The following is a 26,908-nucleotide window of genomic DNA, read 5'->3' on the forward strand; positions in this document are numbered from 1 at the left end:
TTTGGAATTATTTTGACGGCAGGGGCGTCGTGGAATTCTATAGGTAGGTCTATATGCGGGGTTTTTCTATTAGCTCCACGAAGTTCATCCAAGACGAAGTGTTATTGAGCACAATAAAAACATCGCCGTCATACCAAGAGCTTAAAAAGGAGCGTGAGGATATGCACGTGCTATTGGAGGCTTCAAATAAGCTTGGAGACGAAAATATATTGTCACTCTCAGGCAATGGAGTAACTTTGAAAGAAAAGGATACGGTCATTCCTCTTGCAAGGGCACAAATAAACACAGCCTACTATTATTTACTGAGAGAAGAGAGGCAGGAGGAGGAAGAAAGGGCAAGGCAAGAACGACAAGAACTGGGAATTGCCGTTTCCTCTGCGTACTGATGATGCGGTGTTTGAGGGAAGATCTCGTGTCAAGGAAATGAAGCTGAATGATTTTTTTACGATGGAACTGGACGGCAGGGGCATTGTGGACACCAAACGGGATGTCTTGCTGGAGGAGCTTTTAAAGGACCCCACGAAGTATATCCACGATGCGGGAGTATTGGGCGAAATACAGGCATCAAATCATTACAAGAGGATGGAGAGGGCTGTAAGGGATGAAATGGATATGGAAGAGGGTTTGAGCAGGCCTTACAAAAATGGTGTGGACAATCTACTGAGGTGTTTGGTGGCTACTGCATTGTTTTGTTTCTCGTGTGTTGGTTGCGTTGACTTTATTTTATGCTGAAATGTACTTGTTTTTTTCTGTTGCGCCACTGAGCTCAATATGTGGTCCACACCGTGTGGATAAGTCTTTTTCTGCGTCTTCCAGTCATTTCCGTGCGTATTTTTTTTTCTTCCTTATTCCCCTTTTGATTGGTCGTTAGTGTTCAGCTTTAACTTAACCCAACTAAGAAAACAAGAAGAAACAATGTCCGGAAGGCCCGAGGAAGGACTTCACAATAATGAGGAAAACCAATCGTCCAATGTCCCGCAACGAGATCGGAGGAGAGCGAGGCTGGAGTCCAATAGTGACACAGATCAACCCGCTGCGACTCGCAGAAGAGACGAGGAAATGCGGCAACCGCAGTGGACCATGGGCAGCACCGTAGAGGACATTCTGCTGGAGGGAAGCACTAACAGGACCGACATGAAGCTGAACGATTTCCTTCGGAGCAAATTGGGCGGCACGGCGGCTGTTGGTGAAGACTACAATGTGACGATGGAGGCGTTTGTTCAGGATCCCGAGACGTTTATCCAAAACAAAAGGTTATTACGCATAATAACGGCATTGCCGTCATACCAATTGCTGGAAATAGAGCTGGAAAGAGAGCTGTATGAGAGGAAAATTCTATTGGAGGCTATTAATAAGCTTCATCCCGCGGATGTGTTCTCTCTCGAGCAATGGAGGGACTATGAAGGAAAGAATACAATCACTCCTTTTCCAAAGGCAAAACTAAACGGAGTTCTCACTCAGGTACAGAGAGAAAGCCGTGAGGCGGAAGAAAGGCTAAGACGTGAGGAAGAAGAAAGGCGAAGACGAGCGCAAGAAATGAAATTTACCATTTCCACTACGATCGAAGATGTACTGTTCAGAGGGGAATTTCGCTACAAGGAAATGATGCTGAACGATTTTCTTCTGCTGAGATTTGGCGGCAGGGGCGTTGTGGCTACCAATCGGAGTGTTTTGCTGGAGGAGTTTTTTAAGGAACCCACGAGGTATATCCGCGATAAGAGAGTACTGGGCGAAATACGGGCAACAGATCGTTATTTGAGGATGGAGAGGGCTGTAAGGGAGGAAACGGATATGGAAGAAGATATAAAGAAGCTCCACTATAATCATGTAAGTACTCTGCTGGGGTGGCTAGTAGCTGCTCCGGAGGTAAAAGAAATTGTTCATCGCATCACTGAAAGTTTTTTGGATGCAGCCCTTGAGGAAGCGAGGAACTCAATGAGGATGAGTGCAGCGATGAAACTGGAGGGATTGTACGAGTCTGTGTGCAATGCGAGGTGGAGCCATTTGGTGGAAGTTCCTGGCGGCGAGGGGACCGGACTGGAAGTGAGGGAGGGGGAACCACCACAGTCATGGACGTACAAGGCAGTTGGCCGAACCCTCGAAAAGGATGACGGAGTGCAGCAATCCGGTGCAGCAAGTCCCAGGCTGATGGTGCTCACCTCGGACAAGGGCTGGCCGTACACGTGGAATCGGAAGGGGGTGGAATCCACTCGTGACTGCTACGTGAACTGTGAGGTGGATCGAGTGTGGCAGATCGTCAAGGGCGATCTCACCGAATGGTTCAGCAGTCACGGTGAGGCCGACTTTGGGCCTAGGCGACGTGTGTTGATTGGGACGCCCGGGATCGGGAAGTCGATGGCTGCCGGTTCGTACCTCCTCTACCAGCTGCTGCACTACGATGCGGAGCAGCTCCCAATGGTTGTTTACTTTATTGCGGATCGGAAATTCCTGTTTGACAAGACCAGCAGGACGGTGTCGACATACATGGGCGAATCCAGTAATAAGTCTTTTGTGAGGAGTCTGTCTGACCGTGGGATGAAGGGGTATATTATTTACGATGTGGCAGAGCCGGATGATGAACCGTCTAGTGATTTGCCTTCCAGGGGATGGGGCATGGTTTTGGTGTCACCCCCATTCGAGAGGAACTACAAACAATGGGTGAAGCGGAGCGGTGCCACAGAAATAGTTATGAATTGCCCTGGTGAAAGCGATGTGAAGGCGGTGTGCATTTGGATGAGGCGCCATCGGCCCGTGCGGGAGCAAGCGGAGTACTGGCATGTGGTGAAGGGCCAAATGGATGAAGTGGGACCTATTCCACGTTATATCTTTGACGAGCGAAAGTATGATAATTGGGTTCAACGGTGTCACAAGACCGTCGATGAGGCGACCTCTTCTGTAATCTTGCAATACACTGGTTTGGGATGTGGTGGATACTGGGATCGTATGAAGGTGCTCTACTGGCTTGCGAGGGTTGTCCGAGTACGAGGTGGAGAGTTTGGTTCTGAATTTTTTTTCAATTTACCGGTGTCTGCTCACCTCGGAAATAAAACATTATTCAAGTCGGCGAAGTTAATGCAGCAGCATTATTTTAATTTACTCATATCGTGGCTGACGGATTATCTCATATCAGAAAATTTTGGAAGGTGCACCGTGTTTGCATTTTTGAATGGATCTTTTGTAAGTGCAATAGAACGCAGGCTGAGGGAGCTGAGGCCATCACCACAACGTCAGTCCCACCGCTGTGCGCTGGCGGTGTACTCACAGGAGCGCTCCACCAGGCACCATGTCTTATCACCACTGGAACGCTTTTCTGAGAGGATTGATGTGGAGTGCGGGGTGCTGTACGTAACGGAGGTGGAAAACTTTCCGCTGGTGGACGGCTTTTTCTTTGTGAAGTTAAATCCAATGACGCTGGTTGGGCTGCGGATGGCTGCGGCGGGTGGGCATCACACCACAGCCAGCACTGCGAGGCAGTTCACTGAGTGCCTGGCGGCATATTTTAATGGTTGGGACGAGTTATCCCGAGACATGTCGTGGGAGATTATTTATGTGCAGCACGCAGACAGCACGCCGATGAATGACTGGCAGAGATGTGATGTCGTCGATTCCAATAATGTGAGCGAGGATGAAAAAAAGATTGCGGCGTTTTGGAACGAAAAGGTACGCCAGTACCAAGTGTCAATATCATCCGAAGACGCCCCAAGAAGGCATTAGAATTGAGGAGTAATTAAAGGAATAAATAGGAAAACAAATTGGGGAATTGTGGGGGTAGTTTGAGTTCTGGTAACAAATATTGCGGGTTGTTTCATATGGTTGGATGCCTGTGTGTGCATACAGTGCAGATGCACCAGCATCAGGTGGCAGCATCACACACAGATGCGGAAAATGTCCAACGCGAGCGATCGTAACAGTGAACGAAGAAGAAATTATGGAGGGAACGGGGTAGTTTGGTTTCTGGTAGAAAAACATTGCGGGTTGTTTCATACATGTGGATTTCTGTGTGTGCATACGAGGCATAGTAGGGAAATTGCTCTTTTATGAGAGAATGATTATGGCCAGCGGTGATGAAGTATTAATACGTTGTTCATTTCCTCTTATTTTTTTTGTTCTAAGGCCCATCATTAAACGAAGCATCTTTAAGGGATAGACGACGACCAAGTTCTTTTGTGGGAACAGTGCACTCCGTGTGACTGCTTGGAGTGGGGCGCCGTATTCAATTGAGGGTGGAATGGCTTCCTTGTGCCTGCGTCATCGTTGCTTCCCCTTGCGATTTCATGCTTGAATGCCTCATCGCGGCGCCAGGGCAAATTGCTCCGTATTGTCGGGGAGGCCAGGAGCCAGCAATGTTTCCCTCACGGGGTTGTTGTTTTTGTTGGCGCAGCGCTGACGGCATCGACCAGCGTCCGGACCAGCCGCGTCGTGCTGGGGCACATTTTAAAAACCAAGAGGTCTGGGGGCACGCGTTGCCGCAGCGCGGGCCATGTAGTTGAAAAAACACGAGGGAGGACAACAGAAGCACAACTGTGCGTGCTGTAGCAAGTCGGCACTGATGCTCTTTTACTTTGTCGGCACTGGAAACTGAGAGGGTGCGCCCTGCGCCTGTTGCCATGCACTCTCATAGCCACGTATTGAATGGAGCGTGTTGTTGTTTCTCTGAAGCGGGCTCCGTGTATCAACGCGACAGGGAAACACGGTTGGCGATGGCAGGATTCCCTACCGGAACGGCACTAGAGTGCGGGGTTCCCAGAGTCGGTCGCTTGCCGGGGCGGGGACGGCTATCAGGGATTGCCCCGAGGTTGCTTCTTAATGCCGTTGTGGTTGCTGACGGCGAATTGTTGATTGGAGAGCGAGATTGTGTGTGTGCCACCGTGTGATTTCTCGCAGTGGGAACTCGTTGGAGTTATGCATGTGTGTTTTCGCCTCACGGGTGTGGTGTTTTGGATCCCTATTTCACGTTATTTGGTGGCGCAGCAGTGAGCGGTGACGTGATGCAACCCAATAGCCACACGGGCGGGACGGACACGGTTATGCGAGCCTGTGGAGGACCCGAGCAAGTCCAAGTGTACTATGCGGTTTGGGTCCACAAAGAAGGAAGAAACAGTGGGCGGCTGAGGGGAGTTGCAATGCACGCGGCTGCGGAAGATGACATGCATTCTTGAGTTCACGTTGACTGCCACTTTGGATGCTTTTTCTCGAGGCCGTGAATCCTTTCAAATTTACTTGGAGGTGCTTGATGACGCCAGTTGTGGAGGGCATTTTCATTTCATACGAGGATGGCAAACGGGAGACAAGGAAGAAAAAGAGCGACGCCTCGCCAAAGGAGCGGCTGCTGGAACGTTGACGAGACACGAGATTGTTTGCACGGCCAGCTGTATGCTCTCGGTAGGATGTTCCTTGAGGCGTTCATTGGCGCGAGAGTGAGGTGCACGTACGGGCAGGCACCGCAACAACAGTGTCGTTGGTTCTCCATCGCACGAATGAGACGACGCACGTCAGGCGTGGCAGGTGACGTCCCCTGCGAACCTCCTCCCTTCTCTTCTGTTTCACATCTTGGCATTTTCTGCATGTGGGCACCGCTCCCATTGGCCGCCTTCTGTGACACGAGAGCCGCCTGTATTCTTCGCCATCGCATTAAAGAGTCGTGAGGAGGGCTTGGAAGGTGCGTTGAGGAGCCGTGTGGTCTCTGCGAGCATGTCCTCTGTTTTTGAGAGGTGTTGAATTTTGGATTACCGAAACGCACATTGAGTGCTTGGGTTAGAGACACACATAACTGGGCGGCAAACGTGTTCGTGGAGGTGCAGGAGGGCCACGCCATTGGGAGGAGGAAGAGTGAATGGGTGGGTGGATGGTGTCTGTGGCCCACATGTGGTGCCCGACTGGTGCTTCACTGTGTTTGGTGTTATTATCATTTGCATCCACAAAGAATGGCTTTGGGTGCTGCTTTTCCCAACTCTCTCTTACTGTGTCTGTGTTTTGCGTGTGTGTGGACATGAACCTTCTTTCGTGCTGTACATTTGCCGCATAAGCTGTCGATGGTCTGTTTGAAATATGTGATGATTTGCGGCATTTTGTTGAATTGTGCTTTGATGTTTGCCGCGGGTGACAGCCATATTGGAGGCGTTGCTTTTTCTTTACTCTGATCACGTGCGGTGTTTATGGGAGGCCTCTCGGGGAAGCGCCAGTCGACATTGTTGTGAAGCCCAGGCATGATGCCACACTTTTTATTGACGTGGAATGAGTTGAGGGTTTGCATATAAGCTTCTGTGCATTCTTGCCGTGGTGCTCCTCATGCACAGCCCATGGAGACGACTGGCTGAGAATCTTCAGAGGGCGTCTCGTTGAGTCGAGGGGCGCATAGCGTTTTGCTCGCTCATTGAGGGTCCGGGCGTCACAGATGATGCATGGGGCAGGCAGAAATTTGTGCATGGCGGAATGAAGAGACGAGGGGCTGGTTGTTTGATTTTTACTGACGAGTCCTGCCTCACTGCTTGGAGGGGGCTGTCGTTGGCTGGGGCAACCTGTTTTGTGTGTCCAGACACTGCTTGCGCCGAGTGGCGGGGTGCCGTGTTGGTGTGTGCGGCTCCGTCATGCGGGGCGGCAGAGCGTGGCGTTTACGGACTGTGTGGCTGTGAGCTGATGAACGTGGCGGGAGGCGTGTCTGGGGGGAATCCGTGAAAGGAGGAGTGACATGCGTTTGGCGGTGCTGTTGTTCGAAGTGCGAGGGAGGAAGAAAAAAAAAATGATTTCTGACATGTCGGTGGGTGTGCCACGTCCGCCGATGAGTTCTCAGGGAGAGGGGCAGGAGTGAGGGAGACGGAGACTGTGCGCATGCGCTGCGGCGTGTGGTGCCACAGGATGCGATTGCCATTGCGACCGGTGCAACGGTCGTTATGCGTGCAGCAGGCGTCATCTACATTTTTGTGTCTGCAGAGCTTGCAGGTGCTGCGAGGAGGTGCAGGCGACCTCTCATCATTGGGCTGCTGAGGCTCTTTTCCTCTCTGCTCGGCGGGAGAAGCAACTCTTCCTGCAGGCGATGTTCCGGTCTGCATCGATACTCCCAACGGGGTATCACGCCGCCGTGCCGTTGCAGTTCAACTTTCGTATCCCTCACTGCACACGCGGTCCCCTGTCGCTTGGCTTATTTGCAGGGCCATGGCCTGCGGTTCCCCATTGGGAGGCTGCTCGCTTTTTAAATACTTTATATTTATTTATGCTGTTGGGAGGTGCTGGGGAGTAATGGCTGCGGGGATGTTGATGTTGTGCTTCGCTTTGAGTGGTGGCGGTGTGTACTGCTGTTTTGTTGCCTTTCTGCCGCTGTTGCCTGTTGCTCCCCTCCAAGAAGGAAGTTAATACCAAGCGCGAACTGCTACTGTGAAATTGTAAGGCTCTAAAAGTTCCAACAACAGCACACACACCGCCCACCCACACGTATTTGTATGCTCTCACGTGTTGCTGCTGTGAAGGCACCCCGCACACACAACCGTCGCCGCGTGACCGGATCCAGCGGAAGGAGGAGGGAAGGAAGAGAGAGTGAGCCGCAGAGGCCCAACATGTCCCGGCGTGTGTTTGCTTCCGCGGTGATGCTCCTCCTCGTCACGACGATGTGCTGCGCCACCTGTGGAGCTGCGCACGCTGTGGAGAGTAGGTCAGGGGATTTGAAGCTGCCGCAATGGGTTGCTCTTTTGGCGCCACAGCAGACGCAGGTTGTGACAAAAGAGGAGTCTGAAATTGGAGTGAAATTTGCGTTTCTCACACCCTCTCTCGTCAGTGCTGGTGGGGTGATGGTTGCTTTTGCTAAGAGTCTTGTGGCAATCGACTTCTCCACCGGGGAAAAAAGAGGTTTAGCAATTTGAAGTGGTTGCGGGGTACGTCAACGCTGCGGAGACGTGGTCGTCTCTTGTCGCTGCGGTTAATGATGGTACATGGAGGGCACACACCGCGCTTAGTACAGTGAAGGAAGAGGATCGTGTGGGTGTTGCGAAGCTACCCACAACACTGGCGAAGGGCAATAATGTGTTTTTAATTGTAGGAAGCCATGAAGAGAAGTATGACAGTGTTACGAAGAGCTGGGAGGCAGGTGACTCATGCCCAACTGGTTGTGGGTGAGGCCACGCGGTCCACGGACGGCGTGCAGAGTAAAACGATCAACTGGGGTGAACCCACACCGCTTTTAAGACAGATCGCTCCACAGACCCAGGGTGAATTGAGGGAACTTCTGCCCACTGGTGGCGCCGGTGCTCTGACGGAGAAAGGCACGCTCCTGTTTCCCCTGGAGGGGAGGAATAACAATGGTGATATTGTCTCCGTGATCACTTATTCGACGGACGATGGGAAAAACTGGTATTTCTTGAAGGGAATACCTCCCGCGAAATGCTTTAACCCCCGCATCACCGAATGGGAGAGGGGCGACGAATTCTAGTGGTTAGTGATTGTTTTGGTGGTCAGAATTTGTACGAGTCGAGTGACATGGGGACAACGTGGACGGAGGCTGTCGGGACACTCCCAGGCGTGTGGGTCATGTCAAAATCAGGAGCTCTTTGGGACAGAACTTTGCGTGTGGGAGCCATCATCACCGCGACCATTGAGGGAGGGAGGGTGAAGCTGTACACTTGGAAAAGGGTACACCTCGGGAGAGAAAGTGGACAAGGCGCACTGCCTTTGGGTTACGGACGAAAACTGCACGTTTCACGTTGGACTGTTTTCCATGGAGCATGACGTGGAGCATTCCAACGCTCTGTTGTACTCGGATGGTGCGTTGCACCTTTTACAAGCGAAGGGAGTTCATGGAAAAGGCAGTGCCATGTCGCTTGCCCGCCTGACTGATGAGCTGAAGACGATCAAGTCCACCCTCAGTACTTGGGCGAGACTGGACGCCTCCTTTTCCGAGTCGTCCACACCCACGGCTGGCCTGGTTGGATTCCTGTCCGATACGTCGTCCGGTGGCGACACGTGGATCGACGAGTACCGTTGCATTCACGCAACGGTGACGAAGGCAGCGAAGGTCAAAAATGGGTTCAAATTCATGGGGTCTGGGTCCAGGGCAATGTGGTCTATGAGCAGGTGGGGACCCAATAAACAGTACGGCTTTGTAAAATACAGATTCACCCTTGTGGCGACGGTGACCATCCACCAGGTTTCGAAGGAGAGCACTCCTCTGCTTGGTGCGGGTCTGGGGAACGGTGCCGGCAAGAAGATCATTGGGCTGTCGTACGGCATGAATAAAAAGTGGGAGAAGGTGTTCAACGGCACAAAAACAGCACCGGGGAGCACGTGGGAGCCGGGAAAAGAATACCAGGTGGCGCTCATGCTGCAGGACGACAAAAATGGCTCCGTGTACGTGGATGGTGTGATTGTGGGGAGCCCAGAGAATATAACGACACTTGGGGCGCTGGGACATGAAATCCCACAATTCTACATTGGGGGCGACGAGGGAGGCAGCGGCAGCGATGTGACGATGAAGAACGTCTTTCTGTACGACCGCCCACTGAGTGTCGGTGAACTAAAACTGGTCAGGAAAAGCGACGCCAAAAAAGGTAAAGGTGACGACTCCATGCGTGGGGGCGTGTCTCGGGTGCTTCTTCTTTTGCTGCTGCTGCTGCTGGGGCTGTGCGGCTTTTCGGCCCTTTACGGGGCGTAACGCGGCGGGGCCCCTGCCTCCGGAGGGGGCATTTGCGTCTCCCCACGCACCTTCTGGAATAATTACCACTTCTTGTGCACGCTGTTTTTACTTATTTTGTTTTTACGATTCCTTCGCCGCGCAGGCCTCTTCCTCCATGTGGAAGCATGCTCCCCCCGAGACCATCATTGCGTGGTTTTTATTTGTTTGTTTTTTTAATCTCCCCCCGTGTTGTGGTCCTCCGACAACGGCGGGATCTACTCAGTGTTCTTGTTTTTTGTTTGTTTGTTTGATCAGAGGCGCGCTCGGCTTTGTGTGTCACGCCGACGGCGCCGGCTAATAAAAGAGAAAATGGAATGGGGGCACGAACCAACGCCGAGTGTCCCAGTGGAATATAAATAATTTGTGGGCACCGGGGGTTTAAACGACTGTAACAAGTGTATCTTATTTATTTATTTATTTTTTTATCTGCAGGCGAAAAAAACGCAGTAGCGTGCAGTTTTTTTTGTTTTTGGGTGAATGCATAATGGAAGACGGATTTAACTTTGTTTTATTTTACTTTCCAGCATATGTCCCGCGGCTTGCCACGGCGTGGGCAGCCGTGCAGTGTTGCGTTTCACCAGTCATCCCGTTTGTTTGTTTTCTGGCACTCCTGTGTGGTTGTATTTGCCCCTAAATGCCTTGCTTTTTTTTTTTGTGACTGTGGGTAAGAACTTAACGACAATTACACGATATATGTATTGCAGTGTACTCCAGCAATGGGGCCCGCACCTTGTCGCGGTGCTGGGGCTCTGGTTGCATATAGGAACTCCGCAGCAGGGCGTTACTGCGAGCACGACGGAGACCAAGGTGACTTCACCCCTCGAGAAGGTTTCGCGCCAATGCCCGGTTTGGGGAGGTGAGGCGGTCTGCCTGCAGACTGTCTGAAAAAACGCACGATCGTTTCGCTGCGGTCATTCCGTTGACATCCCCCGTGGCGGTGACGTCCACAAGAACCCTGGCACCGAGGAGGATGGCTTCATCACTATTTGGCGGCTTAACATTGCAAGCCTCTCGTCCGTAATAAAGATTGCATTGTGCGACTGGAGCAGCATCCACCTGTCATCGTTCTTCTCCAGGAAATAAGTAACCGTGGTGGCTTAGCGACGAAAGTTTCTGGCCATAATGACTACTTTCAGGCCCGCACCGGGCGCGGTGGCGTTGCCGTTCTGGTGCGCCACTCTCTACCGTGCGAGTGCCTGTCGCTCCCTGGCACTGACCTCCTGGAGACCATTGCTGCCCGTGTATTTCATCAGGGCTGTCGCAGCATTTGCGTGGCGAACCTCTACAACCCTCCCACAACAATTGGTCAATAATCCGCATTTACTAATATCGTCCGTTGCTTGGACCCGAAGAGATTATCGCGTGTGACCCGAATTTACATCGTGAACTCTGGGACCATCATATATACCAACAACGACTGGAGGAGAGAACTTCGCCGCTATTTTAATAGATTTCAATTTTGAGCTGGCAAATGACCCGGTGCAGGCAACACGGATCACAAATCTTAATGTCTCGTCATCTGAAGTGACTGCGTATCGCGCCCTACGCATCTCCCACTGGACATTCGCCCCTTACATAAGCTCGGACCACTGCTTAATATCTTACTCGGTAGAGATGGACGATGGCACTCCACGACTAACCAACACGCTGCCTCGGCGGAAGAAAGCCACCTTTGCCCTGCGCAAAGCGGGTTGGCCTGCTTTTACATCGTTGTGTGAAACCCTCCTTGCCACCGCGCCCACATGGTTGGATCTTCGCGGAGGCATCTTACGAGCAGCTGAGCGCCATATCCCGCGCGGCAGCCGTGACAGCTCCAAAAACAATCTGGACACACGAAATGGAACAAGCCGAGTCCGCCGCAGAAGCAGCACACGAAGCACACACATTGCCTCACCCGGAGACAGCCTACTTTGAGCCGAATGTACCCGAAAAAAGGGAGGAACGAAATCAAGCCTTACGCCGGGACTTCGCTGTGCTTCTGGAAGCCCGCGCGAAAATACTTGGAGCCTCATCCAGCCCAAGTTGGCGATATCTTCACGGCATGGCGGCGCCGCATCCTCATCCTCTGGAATCGGTTGTGCTCCGCACTGGTCTTGGCCGCATATGCGTCCTGCCTCGGCAACAGGCAAATCTGCTTGTCCGTCATTTTGTGCGGGTTTTACGTGCCACGTTACCCTATACTGCTGCTGCTGCCCGCCGCACTCCCTCGCCCCCTGGTGACTGGGAAATGGATCGGCCTCTCACGCCGTATGAACTTGACGTGACCATCCGTGACTCTTTGCTTGGCTCAGCCCCAGGCCACGACAACATGTTGAATGAATTTCTTCACCGTCTCGGGCCCGTTGCGTGCGGCACTCTTAGAACGATGATCCACAACTCCTTTGCAAATGGCAGCCTGCCTGAAGACTCCATGAGCGGAAGTGACGACGGGGACTCTTCTTCACCGTCTGAGGCGGATATTTCTTGGTTGCCATTGTCTTCCGTGGTAAAAAAGAGTGATGGTGAGGACTCACTGGGGTCGTGATTGAAGGTGCTGCACATGACGGTAGAGGCAATTTTTATGGAACGAAACAACACCAAAAAGCAACAACAATGTTTTCCCTTGTTTTTTCTTTGTCTCTCTATCTCCCTATATATGTATAGTGTGTGTCTGCGGCTTAGCTTCCTTTATATGGTTGGCCTTATCATTACTGTTACGGATGTCCCTCACGTGTGATATTATTATATGTATTTGTATGCACATATTCTTTTTTATGTCTGTTAATAAATGCAGTAGAAATAAAGTATGGCATATGACGATCAGGCTATCAGTATTAGGCGAATGGACGTCTGATAGCTCAATACAGAAGTGCGAAATATGTGAGGTCAAATTTAATTTTGGGTGCAGGCGTCATCATTGTCGGTACTGTGGCGGTATTTTCTGTGCGTCATGCTCGAGCTTTTTTGTTAAATTACAAAAGCTTCATGTAAATAAACCACGACGGGTGTGCCGCAAATGTTTTGAATTTCTTTGAAAGGCACCGCAAGCTACAAATCCGTCCTGTGCTAGTGTTCAGAGCCACCATAAAGAGTTGAACAGTGTGAATGCTTGTAATTGCGAGTCCGATCGTTTGACTACTGAATCCGCCCAGGCAACAACTGTTGTCTCTTGGACGCCACGAAGAGGAGAAGATCGAAATACCACAGGTACACTTCCCGACGAGGAGAATGCTGACGATACTGATTTGGATGATGACGACGACGGTGTTTCTGCTGCTGTTGCAGGTGTATATACTCCTCTATGGATGATGGCCAACACACCGGTAGGCTCCCCTTTCTTGCTGCACCGCAAGACAAACTTCAGTATTCAGAGGGCTCTGACGTAATTCATGTTTTTATTTACGTATCAGCCACGAGGTGTCAGGTGATTTTAGTTACGGTGAGTGATGGGGAAACCGTGTTGATGCTCGCTAAGCGTTTGGTGGATGTGCACTTCAGGTTGGACAGTGGATCTTTCAAGTCGATTAGAACGGCTGCGAGAGAGATTTTGCTGCAAAAACTGAGGTTCTCAAGTGAATCCATTGTTATAGAGAATGAGGCTAATGCGAGTGATGTGGCATCTCATTGTAAACACTTGGTTCTCTCGACTCTGTCTGTTTCCGGGCTGCAACATGCGCACGATGATGATCCTATTGAGGGTTTTTTTTTCCGTAGCGAACTCTGCAGTGAAAATAAGGACGACATGATATGTTAGTTGTCGCCTTTTTATTTTCACTTTCACGTGTTTTTGTTTTTATAATTTCCGTGTGTGTTATTTGTTGGTGTTTTTTTTTTCTTTTGTCTCTGGCACAATTTGCAGAAAAAAAAATATAAATAAATAAATAAATAAACGCTCACGAAATCGACAAGAAAAAAATGACCCTCATTTGGCAGCCGTTTTTTTTTTTTTTTTTTTTTTGGTTTTAAAAGAATTTCTTTCGTTGAAAAACTGTGAGTTTTCTCTCGTCTGCGTTCTCGCACTCACTGAGAAACAAAAGGAGGAGGAAAAACTTATGAATTCCTGTCCTTCCAATTGAAATGCCAGTCCGCCCTCCTGTGGAATACGTGAGTGCTCGGCCTTGCAATCCGCAGTGTTCAAAACATCTCATATTTATTGATTTGCAGCGTTTTTAGTTGTTTTTTTTTTTAGAAACTTTTTGGAACGAATGTGCGAGTTGTGGGGGCAAATTTTGATGGTGCTGCGCGGGAAGGTGGCGGCTGCAGTTTCTTTCTGTCGTCCCACCCGCCTCCTTCATTGCGCTTCACGCGGTGCAGGGGAGTCCGGCGGCTAAAAGGGGCACTAAATTAAGGCTGCAGCTTTGCTACTTTACGACGAGTTTGGCTATTGTCGATTTATTTGTCTGATGGCTTTTGTTGCGTGTGTATGAGTGCTGGATAATTTTTCTTTGGAGCGCGTTGATGCAGAGCGATGTGTGATCAAATTGTCTTCTCCCATTTTATTGTGTTTTCCTCCTCTCACATTTCTGAGGATAAGACGTCAACGACCTCATCTAAGCAGATGTTCATTTCTTGTTTCTTTTTTTTCCTTTTACGTTTGAAGAAAATGGACGTTTCCGCTTTTCTGAAGGAGTTTTAATAGGGCGAGGAAGGAATCTGGCGGCAGCGTTCCTCTTGGTGGCGAGGAGAGCGCGGGTGCCGCAGGTATAACAAACGCATTTTCACAAAATGCAACAACAAGTGGACGGATTTTATCTCCGGATGACTCGGGGGAAAGTGAGCAGAGCATCAGCGATCGTGAAGGCGAAGATGCGCCGCCTTCATATCTCTGAGAAGCAAGAGGCAACGGTATGATGCATTTTGGCGGCGCACGCAGGAGGGAGGTTTGGGCCGTTCACGCGTGTCTTTTACGGAGATAAAAACGTACCGGACGAATCAGTGTCTAAAGACGGACAGCAGCATCCCCAATGCGACAGTTCGGAGGGTAACTCACTCCATTCCTTTACGAGTAGCAGCCAAGAGGGGTGGCGCGTCAACCGTTAATAAACTACGTGATGAGCTCTTGCGGAAAAAGAACTCTCTCAATCAATCATTGGTAGTGAGGGAGCATACAGGCGGTTGTTGTGCGCATGATTCTCGGGAGTGTGCATTGAGCACAGGCGCTGAGGAATTTCTTGTCTGTGCAGATGATCTTATTGCCCCTGAAAACACGACTATGGATCAGTCTCCTTTTTTTTTTGGTTGAGGATCGTGCGGCACAACTGCAAGCCAAAAATGAGGGTGATGTGGCCACAGCCACACCGAAGTATTCCACGGAAGAGCAGCAGTCTTCTTCTCTTCCTCCTCCTCTTCTCCCTGTTGAGGTGAAAGTGTGCCATGAGAAACCCAGGACTGAAAGAGTGAGTTTGTTCGCTCGAGCAAAGATGTACTCTAGTGCGACTGCCCCTGTTGTGAATAGGGAGTCAGAGGTCTTAAATACGAGAAAGTTTTTGAAATAATTAGATTCTGACGAGGAGAAAACAATAACTACCACCACAACAAAAAATGGATTCTTTTGAGATAAACTGGAGTTCTTTCAGTTTCTATGCATGTGCTCATTAGGGAGGGGCATTGAGAATGATCTTTGGGTGCGGAGGGATTTTGGCATCACCGGAGTCAATTTTTTGTGTTCCATTTATATTTCCACGATGTTGTAGAATGGAAGAGAGGGATGAAGAAGAGAAAAAAAGAAGAGAGAGGTGGTCGCTTGACATGGATCGTTTTATTATTGGATCCCCAATTGGTGAGGGCCGCTTTGGCGTCGTTTGTGCTGCAGTTGTTAAGGAATCTGGAATGCCAGCCGCAATCAAATTCGTCACAACTCCACGTCTCGATGAGGGTATTCCGCCTCCCACAGCGAGGGAACTACTTGTTGCAATGCGATTGGTGCATCCTTTTGTTATTCGGAAATATGAGGTAGTTCCGTGTGGCTGCTCCTTGGCGTTAGTGATGGAGCGTTGCAAGACTGACTTGGCAACAGTCCTCTCAGGGAGAACTGCCAGCAATCCTCTGCCCGCGTTAGAGGCAAAGTCTTTGTTTAAAATGCTTCTTTTGGCGTTAGCGTACATACACAGCGAAGGTGTTCTTCATCGAGATGTGAAACCTTCAAATTGTTTCTTGACTGCGGAGGGGGAACTACGCCTCGGCGACTTTGGACTCAGTCGTGTATGGGATACGGAGGCATCCATGACTCACGAAGTCGTTTCGAGGTGGTACCGAGCTCCCGAGTTACTTCTGGGCCAGCGACACTACGGACCCGAGATTGATGTGTGGTCATCAGAGTGCGTATTTGCGGAACTTCTACGAGGGTACAGTGGTGCTTTTTTTGCGGGCGATGGAGATATTTGGCAGTTGTCACGAATATTTGATGTATTAGGGACACCGACGCCCACATCGTGGCCATCGGCGGTGCTGCTTCCCGATTGGGGAAAGGTGCACTTTGAGCCGAAGCGTCCTCTTCCTCTCCGTGAATTTTTCCCGGATGCCTCTGAATGTGCATTGGATTTGTTGCGAAGGTTACTTTGCCTGGAACCTCAAAAGCGTTTGACTGCGGCTGCCGCCCTTCGCCACGCCTACTTTAGTGAATACCCAACGTGAAGGTCCGTGGATAAAGGGACGCGGGGGCTATATGTGGTGTGCGGGGATGAAAATTGGAATTGCTCGTATAAATGCGTGCTTATTTTCCTTAACAATCCTTTTTGGTTGTTGTTGTTGTTTTAATGGGTTATTATTATTATTTTGATTATTGTTTAAATTTATTTCTATTTTTAAATTATATTTTGTATTTGTTCTTGTGGATTTTTAACTGTGAAGCCAAATTTTTTGTCCAAATTGAAAGAAAACTAACGCGTGTGCGAGAGAGAGAGAGAAGGAGGGTGACGAGCACATATCCAACATAATAATGTATCGTTGATTTCATCATTTCTCCACGTTGCCACTGGCGTTTGTACGACGGACTGCTACAAACAGTTACGTCAATCGCCATATTGGACCATCGGCGGCAGAATCAATTTCTATGCTTCGAATAATTGGCAAAGAAAGTCTGTCGGACCTCATGACTGCTGCGATCCCAGAGAATATTTTGCGAAGTCCTTTAAAAGAGGCTCCGGCGATGAGCGAGCAGGATGCCCTTTCGTTTCTCCATTCACTGGGTTCACGGAATAAGGTATTAAAGAGCATGATTGGGCAAGGATACGATGAGCCAGGGCACACCAACTGTAATACTTCGTAACGTTATCGAGAATCCTGCGCGGCACACCCCATACACTCCTTTCCAGGCTGAAATATCTCAAGGCCGTCTAAAGTCCCTGTTGAATTTTCAGTCCATGATTATAGACTTGACAGCTATGGATTTGGCAAATGCACCTCTTCTTGATCAAGCTACTGCATGTGCTGAGGCAATGTGCCTTGCCTTTCATCATGGTCGAAAGGAGCGTATGACCTTTTTTTTTGTATCGAGGGATGTCTTCCCACCTTGCGTAGAGATGGTAAAAACAAGGGCTGAGCCCCTTAAAATAAAGGTCGTTGTTGGTGATCCAAATTTGATTGATTGGAGCGATTCCTCACTTTGTGGAGTTTTGGTACAAACTCCAGATGCCATGGGGATGCTTCATGATTTTACGACACTGTTTGAGAAGGCAAAACAACATGGTGTCGTCAGTTGTTGTGGGACGGATTTGATGGCTTCTGTTCTTCTCAAACCTCCGGGAGAAATGGGAGCCGATGTTGTTTTGGGATCTGCCCAACGTTTTGGTGCCCCACTAGGGTTTGGGGGCCTCACGCCGCATTTTTTGCTGTCAAGGAGGAACTTAAGCGATTCATTCCGGGTCGCGTCATTGGTATAATTAAAGACTCGACGGGCTGTCCGGCCATACGCATGGCGCTTCAGACGCGGGAGCAAAGTATTAAGAGGGAACGCGCCACACCCAATATTTGTGCTTCACAAGCTCTCCTAGCAAATGTTGCGGCATTTTATGCCATTTATCACGGCTCCGAGGGCTTGAAGGAAATTGCGAGCGAAATGCACAGTAAAGCCAAAATACTTTCTGTTGGTTTAGAGTCTGTAGGGCATACAGTGGTCAATGCTGCATTTTTTGATACCATCACCGTAAATTTAAAAGGCATAACGCCTGAAGACTACGTGACATGCTGCGTGGAAAAAGGCATTAATATTTTTGTTGATTATAGTCATGGCACCGTCTCTATATCGGTGGATGAGGCCACTACCGAGTGCCATGTAGTGTCTCTCTTGGAGGCAGCAGGGCCAAAACTTCCTGTGATAGGTGTCCTTTCAAAACTCGCAGAACAAAAGAGAGCAATGCCTTTGCAAATGTTACGAAAATCTGTCTGTCTTGGGCATTCAATCTTCCAAAAGTACAAAAGTGAGAGTGAGCTTATGCGGTACATTCACCGTCTTCGTAGAAAAGATTATGGTCTCACGCATGCTTGTGTGCCCTTGGGTTCTTGTACCATGAAACTTAATCCAGCTGCCGCCATGTTGTCCTTGTCGTGGTCAGAATTTACCAACCTTCACCCTCTTGCACCGACGGAGCAAACGCGGGGACATGTTGCGTTGTGTTTGGATCTGGAGCAGAAAATAAGAGATATTACCGCTTTAGATGCCGTATCGCTTCAGCCAAATAGTGGTGCTCCGGGTGAATATGCTGGTCTTCGTGTGGTCTGCTCTTATCATAATTCAAAAAAGGAGAGCCATCGCAATGTTTGCTTGATTCCGGAAAGTGCTCATGGCACAAATTTTGCTTCGGCTCTCTTGGCAGGGATGGTGATTGTAAAGATAAATTGTTTGGCGGATGGAAGGATTGACATGAAGGATTTGGAAAATTCTTGCCAAAAGCATACAAAAGAATCTCTCGTGCATTATGATAACGTATCCGAGTACGTATGGTTTGTTTGACAAGTAAATCTTGGCCATTACTTCGATGGTGCACTGCCATGGAGGGCAACGTTATATTGATGGTGCAAACATGAATGCCATGGTGGGTTGCACAGCACCTGGATGTATTGGGGGCGATGTGTGCCAGATTAATCTCCACAAAACGTTTTCAATTCCTCATGGTGGTGGTGGGCCAGGCATGGGTCCCATTGCTGTTCGTCAGCACCTGGTTTCATTCTTGCCAGATTCTGTTTTTATTCAAAATGTTGGTGGTTCCCAGCCTTTTGGTCAAGTCTCTCAAGCAGCATACGGATCGGCGTCTATTCTTCGAGTTTCTTATTTATTACTGTGGATGCTTGGTTCACGGGGTCTTAAGACATGCACGGAGTATGCGATTTTAAATGCCAACTATTTAAAGAAGCGTCTTGACGGCCACTACCCAGTTCTCTTTCCAGGGGAAAACGATTTCTGCGCTCACGAGTTTATCATAGATTTAAGACCATTTAAAAAAACAGCACAAATTGAAGCAGAAGATGTGGCGAAACGACTTATGGATTATGGCCTTCACTCACCTACCCTGGCATTTCCTGTTGCGGGAACACTCATGATTGAACCCACAGAGTCAGAGTCAAAGCGGGAGTTGGATCGTTTGGCCGATGCACTGATTTCCATTCGTACCGAAATTGCATCCGCAGAGGAGGGTGAAGAGAGCACAACGAACAACGTTCTCAAGAATGCCCCGCACACGGCAAAGTGTGTCACATCAGATGATTGGGACAGGCCATTACACCCGGAAAACTGCTGCATTCCCTTCGAGCCATTCACACACCGAAAAGTTTTGGCCTTCGGTTGGCCGCATCGATGGAAGCTATGGGGACAGAAACTTGATTTGCAGTTGTGCATTGACTAATTTTTGTGAGTAAAACTGTTGCAATGGGAGGCGGTAATGTTTTTTTAATTTATTTATTACCAATTTTATATTTTTATTTGTTTCTGCATCCATTTCTTGGGTGATGGAGTGTTTTGGGCCTATTTGTGTCTGGTGTGATAAAACCGAACAGGGGGAGAGGGATATGATTGTGTGTGAGTGTGTGTTTGTCTGTGTGGTCGCAGAATGATTTTATGGTCTTATTCTTTATCCTGCCAAGTGCTCTTCTTTAGGATGTACAATAATTCCAATGCGAAGATGCTTTGCTCTTGCAATCGCCTGGATTTTTCCTGCTCATTATTCCGTTTGTTAATACTGTTGTTGATTTGTCAAGGTAAAGCTTTACGACAACCATACAAATGCATGTTTGTGGGATTTTTTTTTTTTTTGTCAGGCCAAAGGTGAAGTGAACTCAGGCGTCTGCCCTTCCCTCACTGTCGTCAAGAATATTCCGGATACTCATCACGCAAACGTCTCAGATGTAATTTTTTCCTCAGTTTTGAATAATGTCTTGCACTTCGACAACCTCCAGCTTTGAGATAAATGGGGGTTACGATGAGAGGGAAATTGTCTACACACTTTTTTTTTTTTGGTGTATCTTTTAGTTTTTGTTTTCTCTTTTTGCGGTTAGAAAACATTGAACGAGAGGGTTTGCTGCCCTTTTGTTTTATTTGTCCTCTCTGCCTGACGACCAGTTGTACGCTGAAGTGCTCCTCGGCACCTCAGTTGGGACTGGCGGGTTTGCGTACAGTTGTCAGTGTCAATCTCATGCGCCAGCTTTCCGTTGCTTTTTTGCATTGACACAATTATTTTTATTTATTTATTGACTGAAGCCATTCTGTCCGGAGTGTCACTTTGATTGGATTGTGTGGGATTGCTCGCCAACACCATCAAACAAAACAGGCTGAAGAGTTTAGTTATTTAAACGTCATCTTGTGCGCACTTATTTTTTCCACATGTTCTGTTGGGCACTCAAACAGCGAGGTGTCCGGAACTATGCGTGCGTGGAATTCTTCCTGCCATGTGAACTGCGGGCAACACCGAGGGGCTGCCACTTTGACTCCGCAGAGTTGTTGCGTCTCTTCGCAGGGTTGTCAGGGAAATTCCATGCAGCCAGCTACTGCTGGTGTGTTTTTAAATGTTGTCACTCCATGCGAATAATGTGCTTCAGCGAGTGAGGGTGTTGATTGGGTTTGTGTGCACTCTGATTCTGTTTGCTACCTTTTGTGGGCACGCAACGCTTGAGTGGTGGGAAAATGGAGCGGGGCGATGCCTGGCCGCGTCCCGCCCATCGTTCACTACAAGATGGTGTGGTGCACATTGTGGTGCTGACTCTCCGATGTGACTGCGGTCTCCTTTGCGGCAATGGTGGTGGGTGGACGAGAGTGTTGACCCGCGGTGTGACGGTGAGATTGTGCATCCTTTTTATTCTTTTGTGAAGGTGCACACTCATTACTGGTGTTGGTAATGGGGCAAACGGACAGACAAAGTGGATAAAATAGAAAAGGACGATAACGTGGCGGTGTTGTGGTCGATTGCACGCCTCGTGTTGCTGCGGAGGCGGTGGGCCTCGACTGCTTCACCGACAGGCGTTGCAGTGCGGCTGCGTGGCGCACCGACCACCGCGCCGCGCGAGTGCCACGCCCAACGCCATTAGGACAGCGGGACGAAACAGCCGCGAGTGTCCTTTGGAGCCAGCGGCACCTGCTGGCCGCAGTTGGGCGGTGCGAGTGGGACGCTTCACCGCACGGGTGTTGTGATGGCGCCTCGAAGCGGCATCCCCGGCGATGGTTCCGACGCTGCAGCTCGCAGAGGAGTTGAGGAAAGGCGGCGAACAAATTGGACTCTTGACAGTTGGCGGCATAAAGGACATCCTGCTGGAGGGAAAGGAACGCACCGAAAAGTGAGGCTGAATGGTTTACTTTGGAATTATTTTGACGGCAGGGGCGTCGTGGAATTCTATAGGTAGGTCTATATGCGGGGTTTTTCTATTAGCTCCACGAAGTTCATCCAAGACGAAGTGTTATTGAGCACAATAAAAACATCGCCGTCATACCAAGAGCTTAAAAAGGAGCGTGAGGATATGCACGTGCTATTGGAGGCTTCAAATAAGCTTGGAGACGAAAATATATTGTCACTCTCAGGCAATGGAGTAACTTTGAAAGAAAAGGATACGGTCATTCCTCTTGCAAGGGTAAAACCAAACGGAGTACTCACGCAGGTACTGAGAGAAGAGAGGCGGGAGGAGGAAGAAAGGCTAAGACGAGCACAAGAAATGAAATTTACCGTTTCCACTAATATCGAAGATGTACTGTTTAAAGGAGGAGTCCGCGTCAAGGAAAAGAAGCTGAATGATTTTCTTACGATGGAATTGGGCGGCAGGGGCGTTGTGGACAAAAATCGGAGTGTTTTGCTGAAGGAGTTTTTCAAGGATCCCAAGAAATATATCCGCGATGCGGGAGTATTGGGCGAAATACAGATGACCGATGCTTATGCGAGGATGGAGTGGACTGTAAGGGAGGAAACGGATATGGAAGAAGATATAAAGAAGCTCCACTATAATCATGTAAGTACTCTGCTGGGGTGGCTAGTAGCTGCTCCGGAGGTAAAAGAAATTGTTCATCGCATCACTGAAAGTTTTTTGGATGCAGCCCTTGAGGAAGCGAGGAACTCAATGAGGATGAGTGCAGCGATGAAACTGGAGGGATTGTACGAGTCTGTGTACAATGCGAGGTGGAGCCATTTGGTGGAAGTTCCTGGCGGCGAGGGGACCGGACTGGAAGTGAGGGAGGGGGAACCACCACAGTCATGGACGTACAAGGCAGTTGGCCGAACCCTCGAAAAGGATGACGGAGTGCAGCAATCCGGTGCAGCAAGTCCCAGGCTGATGGTGCTCACCTCGGACAAGGGCTGGCCGTACTCGTGGAATATGACACAGGATTCTTCGGAGGACTTTTTTGTAAACTGTGAGGTGGATCGAGTGTGGCAGATCGTCATTGACGATCTAACCGAGTGGTTCAGCAATTTTGACTTGACTCTCAATTCTTCGCCCGTGCGGCGTGTGTTGATTGGGACGCCCGGGATTGGGAAGTCGGTGGCTGCCGGTTCGTACCTCCTCTACCAGCTTCTGCACTACGATGCGGAGAAAATCCAAGTGGTTGTCCACTGTTTTGGTGGACGAGATGCGTACGTGTCTGACAAGACCACCAGAGCGGCGACAAGATACGGCGATGAGGACATGTGCATCTCGGAGTTGAGAAGTTTGAGGGGGCATGGGAGGAATGTGTATATTATCTACGATGTGGCAAAGGAGGGAACGCCGCCACCGAGACATTTTGCGCCTACTTCTGGATGGGGCATGATTTTGGTGTCATCCCCAAACGAGGGCAGCTGTGATGAGTGGGAGACGCAAGTAAAAGCCAGTCGAATCATCATGAATTGCCCCGACGAGATGGATGTGAAGGCGATGTGTGCATGGATGAAACAAGGTCTGGATAAAGATAAGCAAGCGGGATACTGGAGGATGGTTGAAAAACAAATGGAAAAAGTGGGGCCGATTCCACGTTACATCTTTGATGCGAAAATTTATATTGTTCGCTTGGGTGCCGTTAGTGGTGCTTTGTTAGAGATCAAACCTAATGATGCTGAAAAATACTTTTCCCTGGGAGGAAGTAAGTTATGGTATTCCGAGGATCCGTCTCACAAGCTTGTGAAGATTGTCCGGGCAAGAACAGATGAAGGTGCTGAGGTAATTCTCAACGCACCGATATGTGCTGATATCGGGTTTCGAACTGCGGACTGTTTGGCAAAGGAAATGGCTACGAAGGATATTTTTTTGCTAATGTTGTGATCGCATGGTGCTCTTGTTTCCCGAAATTTGGAAAAATTAGGTTTGCGCGCATTCATGTATGGGGAGTTGTCGGTGCATTAGTAAAGGAACTCAAGGAGCTGAGGTCACCAAAACGTGATGAAACACAAGAATCAGTGCTGAAGGTAAACCATCAAGGGTACCCCACTCGCACCGTTGGATTAGCGGGACTGCAATGCGGTTTCAAGAAGATTCCGATGGAGTACGGGGTGCTGTACATACCGGCGGTCCAAAACTTTCCGCTGGTGGACGGCTTTTTTTCTTCATGGAGTCACCGCGGAAGACACTGGTTGGGCTGTGGATGACTACGGCGGGTGAGCATCACGCGATAACCAGCACCGTGAGGCAGTTCACTGAGTGCCTGGTGGCTTATTTTAATGGTTGGGAGGAATTATCCCGAGACATGTCGTGGGAGATGATTTATATACAACACGCAGACAGCACGCCGATGAATGGCAGAGATGCGATGTCGACAATTCCAATAGTGTGAGCGAGGAGGAAAAAAGGGGATTGTGGCGTTTTGGAACGGAAAGGTACACCAATGCCAGTTTTCGTTAACAACTGATTTTGTAAATAAAATCCGAAAAGTGTGAATACAATAATTTTGTAGAAAATGGATAGGGAAGAAAGTTGAGGAAATAATTGGGGAAATTAGCGCATTGCGTTTGTCGTGAAATTTAACAGGGAATAATCTTCTGGGCCGCTGACTGGATCCTGAAATAATCTATATAAACCAAACAAGATAGGGAAAAAAGAGGGGATTAATGCAGAGGTAGTTAATTGCCTCAATGTTTTTCTTAATATATATATATTCTGTTGACCACTCACGTGGTCTTTTGTCCTCAGAACATAATTACTTACGAAGTGGCACACTTTGGGGTCCGCCAACCACAAGACCCCGCCGCTCCCCTTCGCAAGTTCCACCCTTCGCCAATTCCTGAAGTTTAAAAACAAGACCGCGTGATATTCCTTCTGCGCGGTTTTCCGCAGACCGTACTTAGACAAAGGATGCCTGTATTCCGCGAGAGCCCAAAAACCCATGTATTTGTTGCAGCTCCCACGCCATGGCGTGTGATTTTTGGGCTGCCTTTATTCGCCGCTCCTTGCAGCAAAGTATTGTTCACCCAAACGTCCATGGTGGGTGGCAAGATGGCGGGAAAGGCCAATAAGGCTAAGCGTACCGCACGCACCTCGGCCTGCATGATAAGAAAAGGCTTCCTTTCCCATTTCCCTCCAGAAATTATAACGTCGCCGGAGTCTGGAATTAAAACGGCTCCCATCCATGGAGCGGTGCATCCGTGATGATGGCGGCAGATGCCTTTTCCGTGGGCTTGATGATTCGCTTGCGATTGTTCTCGATGATGTGTCGTAATCTCTCGCCCAAACCAACCGCTGACGGCGGAAGGTTGGCCAGGGATGACTCCTGCACAATCCCCCGGTTAATTGCTGATAATCGTCGTTGCACCGCCTTGATGAAAAAGTAGTAGGCACACAGGCGCTTGCCAAAAATGGCAGCCGCGCACAAAAAGCGTGACGCCATAACCTCCATTTCTGCGATGGTTAAAGAATTGAGCGCCGGCATGGCGCGCACAGACCGGACAAACCTTTCACTCAGGGATACCGCCTGGTGAGTATGATCAAACTGCACCCCAGGAAGGTGTAATGCGTGGCGCTCGATTAGCGGTCCTCCCTTACCGTGGCGTGACAGCCGTCCGCATTACGAAGTACTTGGGCCTCCCACAATGTCACATCGCTCTTCGACCCTGTGATGTTTATATTATCGATCCATACGTCGACACGCACCAATGGAGGTGTAGCCCAGAGGGGGCGAACCACCGTCGTCACCCCCGCAATTGCCAAAGTAATAATAATCCGGAGAATTTCTGGGCTGGCCTTGTATCCCATAGGGAGCCGTGTCAGCTCCACCAGCGTGCCGTCCTCCACGCGGCATCGAAAGAGATGCCGAGTCCCCCGCGGTAAAGAGACCTGAAAAAAGGATGCCTTTAAATCCAGGCAGAAAGCGGCCTCTGCCATCACAGGTGGCAAATAATGGGAAATGTGTAAAAGAGGAACATGAGCCTCATAAGGGTCGTCTCTGTTTTTGTTGCGTGGCCACGCGATCCATCGTCGTTGCAAGCCGGTGGTTTTCCCATCCACAACCAAAAAGGATGTTATCCATCCGATTGTTGTTGTAAACAAAGCGTCCTCGATTATTCCCGCTTCCTTCAATAATCGCGCGTCATCAACCCGAGACCTCCGTGAGCTTTCGCCTAATGTAAAAAAGAACGGAGGGAAATGGGACTGCCCGACGAGTCTCCAAACTTGCATGAGCCTCTCCAAGGTAGCCGGGTTCAACCGGCTCATGATCCACTTTGGTATTCAATACGGGCACGTTGACTTGCTGTAGCGGGATAGCGTGTTCATCTTGTGGAGTGTTCAGACGCGTCCTTGTCGCGCGTCTCGTTTTTGTAGCAGCATGATTGTGATTAAAATCATGGAAAAAACGCTCCTCCGCTTTCAACCAGGGTTCTTGCCCTTCCGCAGTGTCTCCCTTCACATCAATGCGACCAGCGACGGCACCTGGGTCAGCATCGTGGTGTACTTCCACAAATAGCGAACAGTATTCTGGGGAAGGTCGAAAGGATTGACGTGCTTCGCCAACTGCGAGATCACGTGTGGGTCCAAATTGTATTTCTCCACTATTTGAGCAGCGTGCCTCAACGCACCCTGCTTTATGGAATGCGCCGTGGCATTCCAAGGAGCCAGAGCTCGCCCCACGTGAGCAGTCGTAATATTCGTGAGCTTTTCGTTTTCTTGAAGTGTCCTGTATAGCTTTATAGAGTCAAAGGCGTCCTGCCCTCGTATCGTGACGAACCGCAAGGCGCGGTGGGGATCCGCCTTCGCCGTCTTTGGTGCCACGGACCAATCAAAAATTAAGGTCCCGTCACGCTACATTGTAAAATTGTTGGGAGTGAAGGCCGAAATCCCGGACCAACGACTCGCCGTCATCCACGCAAGTCGAAAAACAACACGTTCCTTCCAATCGGTCTGGCTGTGGATAAATTGACCCATCCCTTCCTTTGTCAGGGGGCGTGCCTGCTTCGTCTCCAAGCGCGCCGCAATTTTTTGTAACCCCAGAATCATCATGTCCAGCGGGGTTCGATCCATTTCCAACATGGACCGCAGCATCCTGGCGTACTGCAGTTGGGTCGATGGCGCCACTTCGATTGCCATCAAAAAGGCCGCGCGGCTCTCCTCGTTCATCGTGCGTTCGTGCGTGCGGCAAAAAGGTTCTGAATTGCCCCGCTATGGACATTCTCTGCTCCCACTTTGGCGGGGCTCAAATTTCTCAAGCGACCTCGTTTGCTTTCCTCATATAACTGGCCCAAAGCGGAGACGCCGGCGATTCTTCGTACCACAGTCGAGCGTCGTTTACGGATAAGCTCCATTGCCCTTCCCGACGATTGCGTCGGGCGATTTGAAAGATTGGGTGGAGCGTCGGCTGTGCGGTGCAACGCCTGTGCGTAATAGCCGGAGGTGGCGGAT

At 49.6% G+C, this 26,908-nt stretch overlaps 4 protein-coding genes and 4 pseudogenes across 4 annotated transcripts, besides 14 other annotated features; all 8 read left to right on the forward strand.

The window, feature by feature from the left end:
- Positions 1-960: part of a sequence feature (areas not merged during assembly with more than two copies in the genome that could not be assigned to a particular haplotype) that runs on past the window's edge.
- Tc00.1047053510175.90 (retrotransposon hot spot (RHS) protein, putative) lies at positions 916-3,714 on the forward strand (the record flags this gene model as incomplete). The annotated part of the gene is made up of 1 exon (XM_811957.1): positions 916-3,714. The coding sequence occupies one exon, from the start codon at positions 916-918 to the stop codon at positions 3,712-3,714; it is 2,799 nt and encodes a 932-aa protein (XP_817050.1).
- Positions 961-1,711: a sequence feature (areas merged during assembly that could not be assigned to a particular haplotype. This can correspond to areas where the two haplotypes were merged or to regions with more than two copies in the genome that were merged during assembly.).
- Positions 1,712-7,365: a sequence feature (areas not merged during assembly with more than two copies in the genome that could not be assigned to a particular haplotype).
- Positions 7,366-8,769: a sequence feature (heterozygous, non-Esmeraldo-like haplotype).
- Positions 7,550-9,637, forward strand: Tc00.1047053510175.110 (annotated as a pseudogene).
- Positions 8,770-26,908: a sequence feature (areas not merged during assembly with more than two copies in the genome that could not be assigned to a particular haplotype).
- Positions 10,061-10,084: a microsatellite.
- Tc00.1047053510175.125 (uncharacterized protein) lies at positions 11,496-12,182 on the forward strand (the record flags this gene model as incomplete). The annotated part of the gene is made up of 1 exon (XM_811960.1): positions 11,496-12,182. The coding sequence occupies one exon, from the start codon at positions 11,496-11,498 to the stop codon at positions 12,180-12,182; it is 687 nt and encodes a 228-aa protein (XP_817053.1).
- Positions 12,358-13,383, forward strand: Tc00.1047053510175.140 (annotated as a pseudogene).
- Positions 13,400-13,483: a sequence feature (T-rich).
- Positions 13,507-13,527: a microsatellite.
- Positions 13,574-13,595: a microsatellite.
- Positions 14,821-15,132, forward strand: Tc00.1047053510175.150 (hypothetical protein, conserved; the record flags this gene model as incomplete). The annotated part of the gene is made up of 1 exon (XM_811958.1): positions 14,821-15,132. The coding sequence occupies one exon, from the start codon at positions 14,821-14,823 to the stop codon at positions 15,130-15,132; it is 312 nt and encodes a 103-aa protein (XP_817051.1).
- On the forward strand, positions 15,251-16,270 carry Tc00.1047053510175.160 (protein kinase, putative; the record flags this gene model as incomplete). The annotated part of the gene is made up of 1 exon (XM_811959.1): positions 15,251-16,270. One exon carries the CDS (start codon positions 15,251-15,253, stop codon positions 16,268-16,270), a length of 1,020 nt encoding a protein of 339 aa, XP_817052.1.
- Positions 16,370-16,460: a sequence feature (T-rich).
- Positions 16,689-19,478, forward strand: Tc00.1047053510175.170 (annotated as a pseudogene).
- Positions 19,516-19,555: a sequence feature (AT_rich).
- Positions 20,299-20,319: a sequence feature (AT_rich).
- Tc00.1047053510175.200 lies at positions 21,470-23,920 on the forward strand (annotated as a pseudogene).
- Positions 24,020-26,907: a mobile genetic element.
- Positions 24,049-24,267: a mobile genetic element.

Source organism: Trypanosoma cruzi, genomic scaffold (genome assembly GCF_000209065.1).
Source record: "Trypanosoma cruzi strain CL Brener 1047053516659 genomic scaffold, whole genome shotgun sequence".
Lineage (NCBI taxonomy): Eukaryota > Euglenozoa > Kinetoplastea > Trypanosomatida > Trypanosomatidae > Trypanosoma > Trypanosoma cruzi.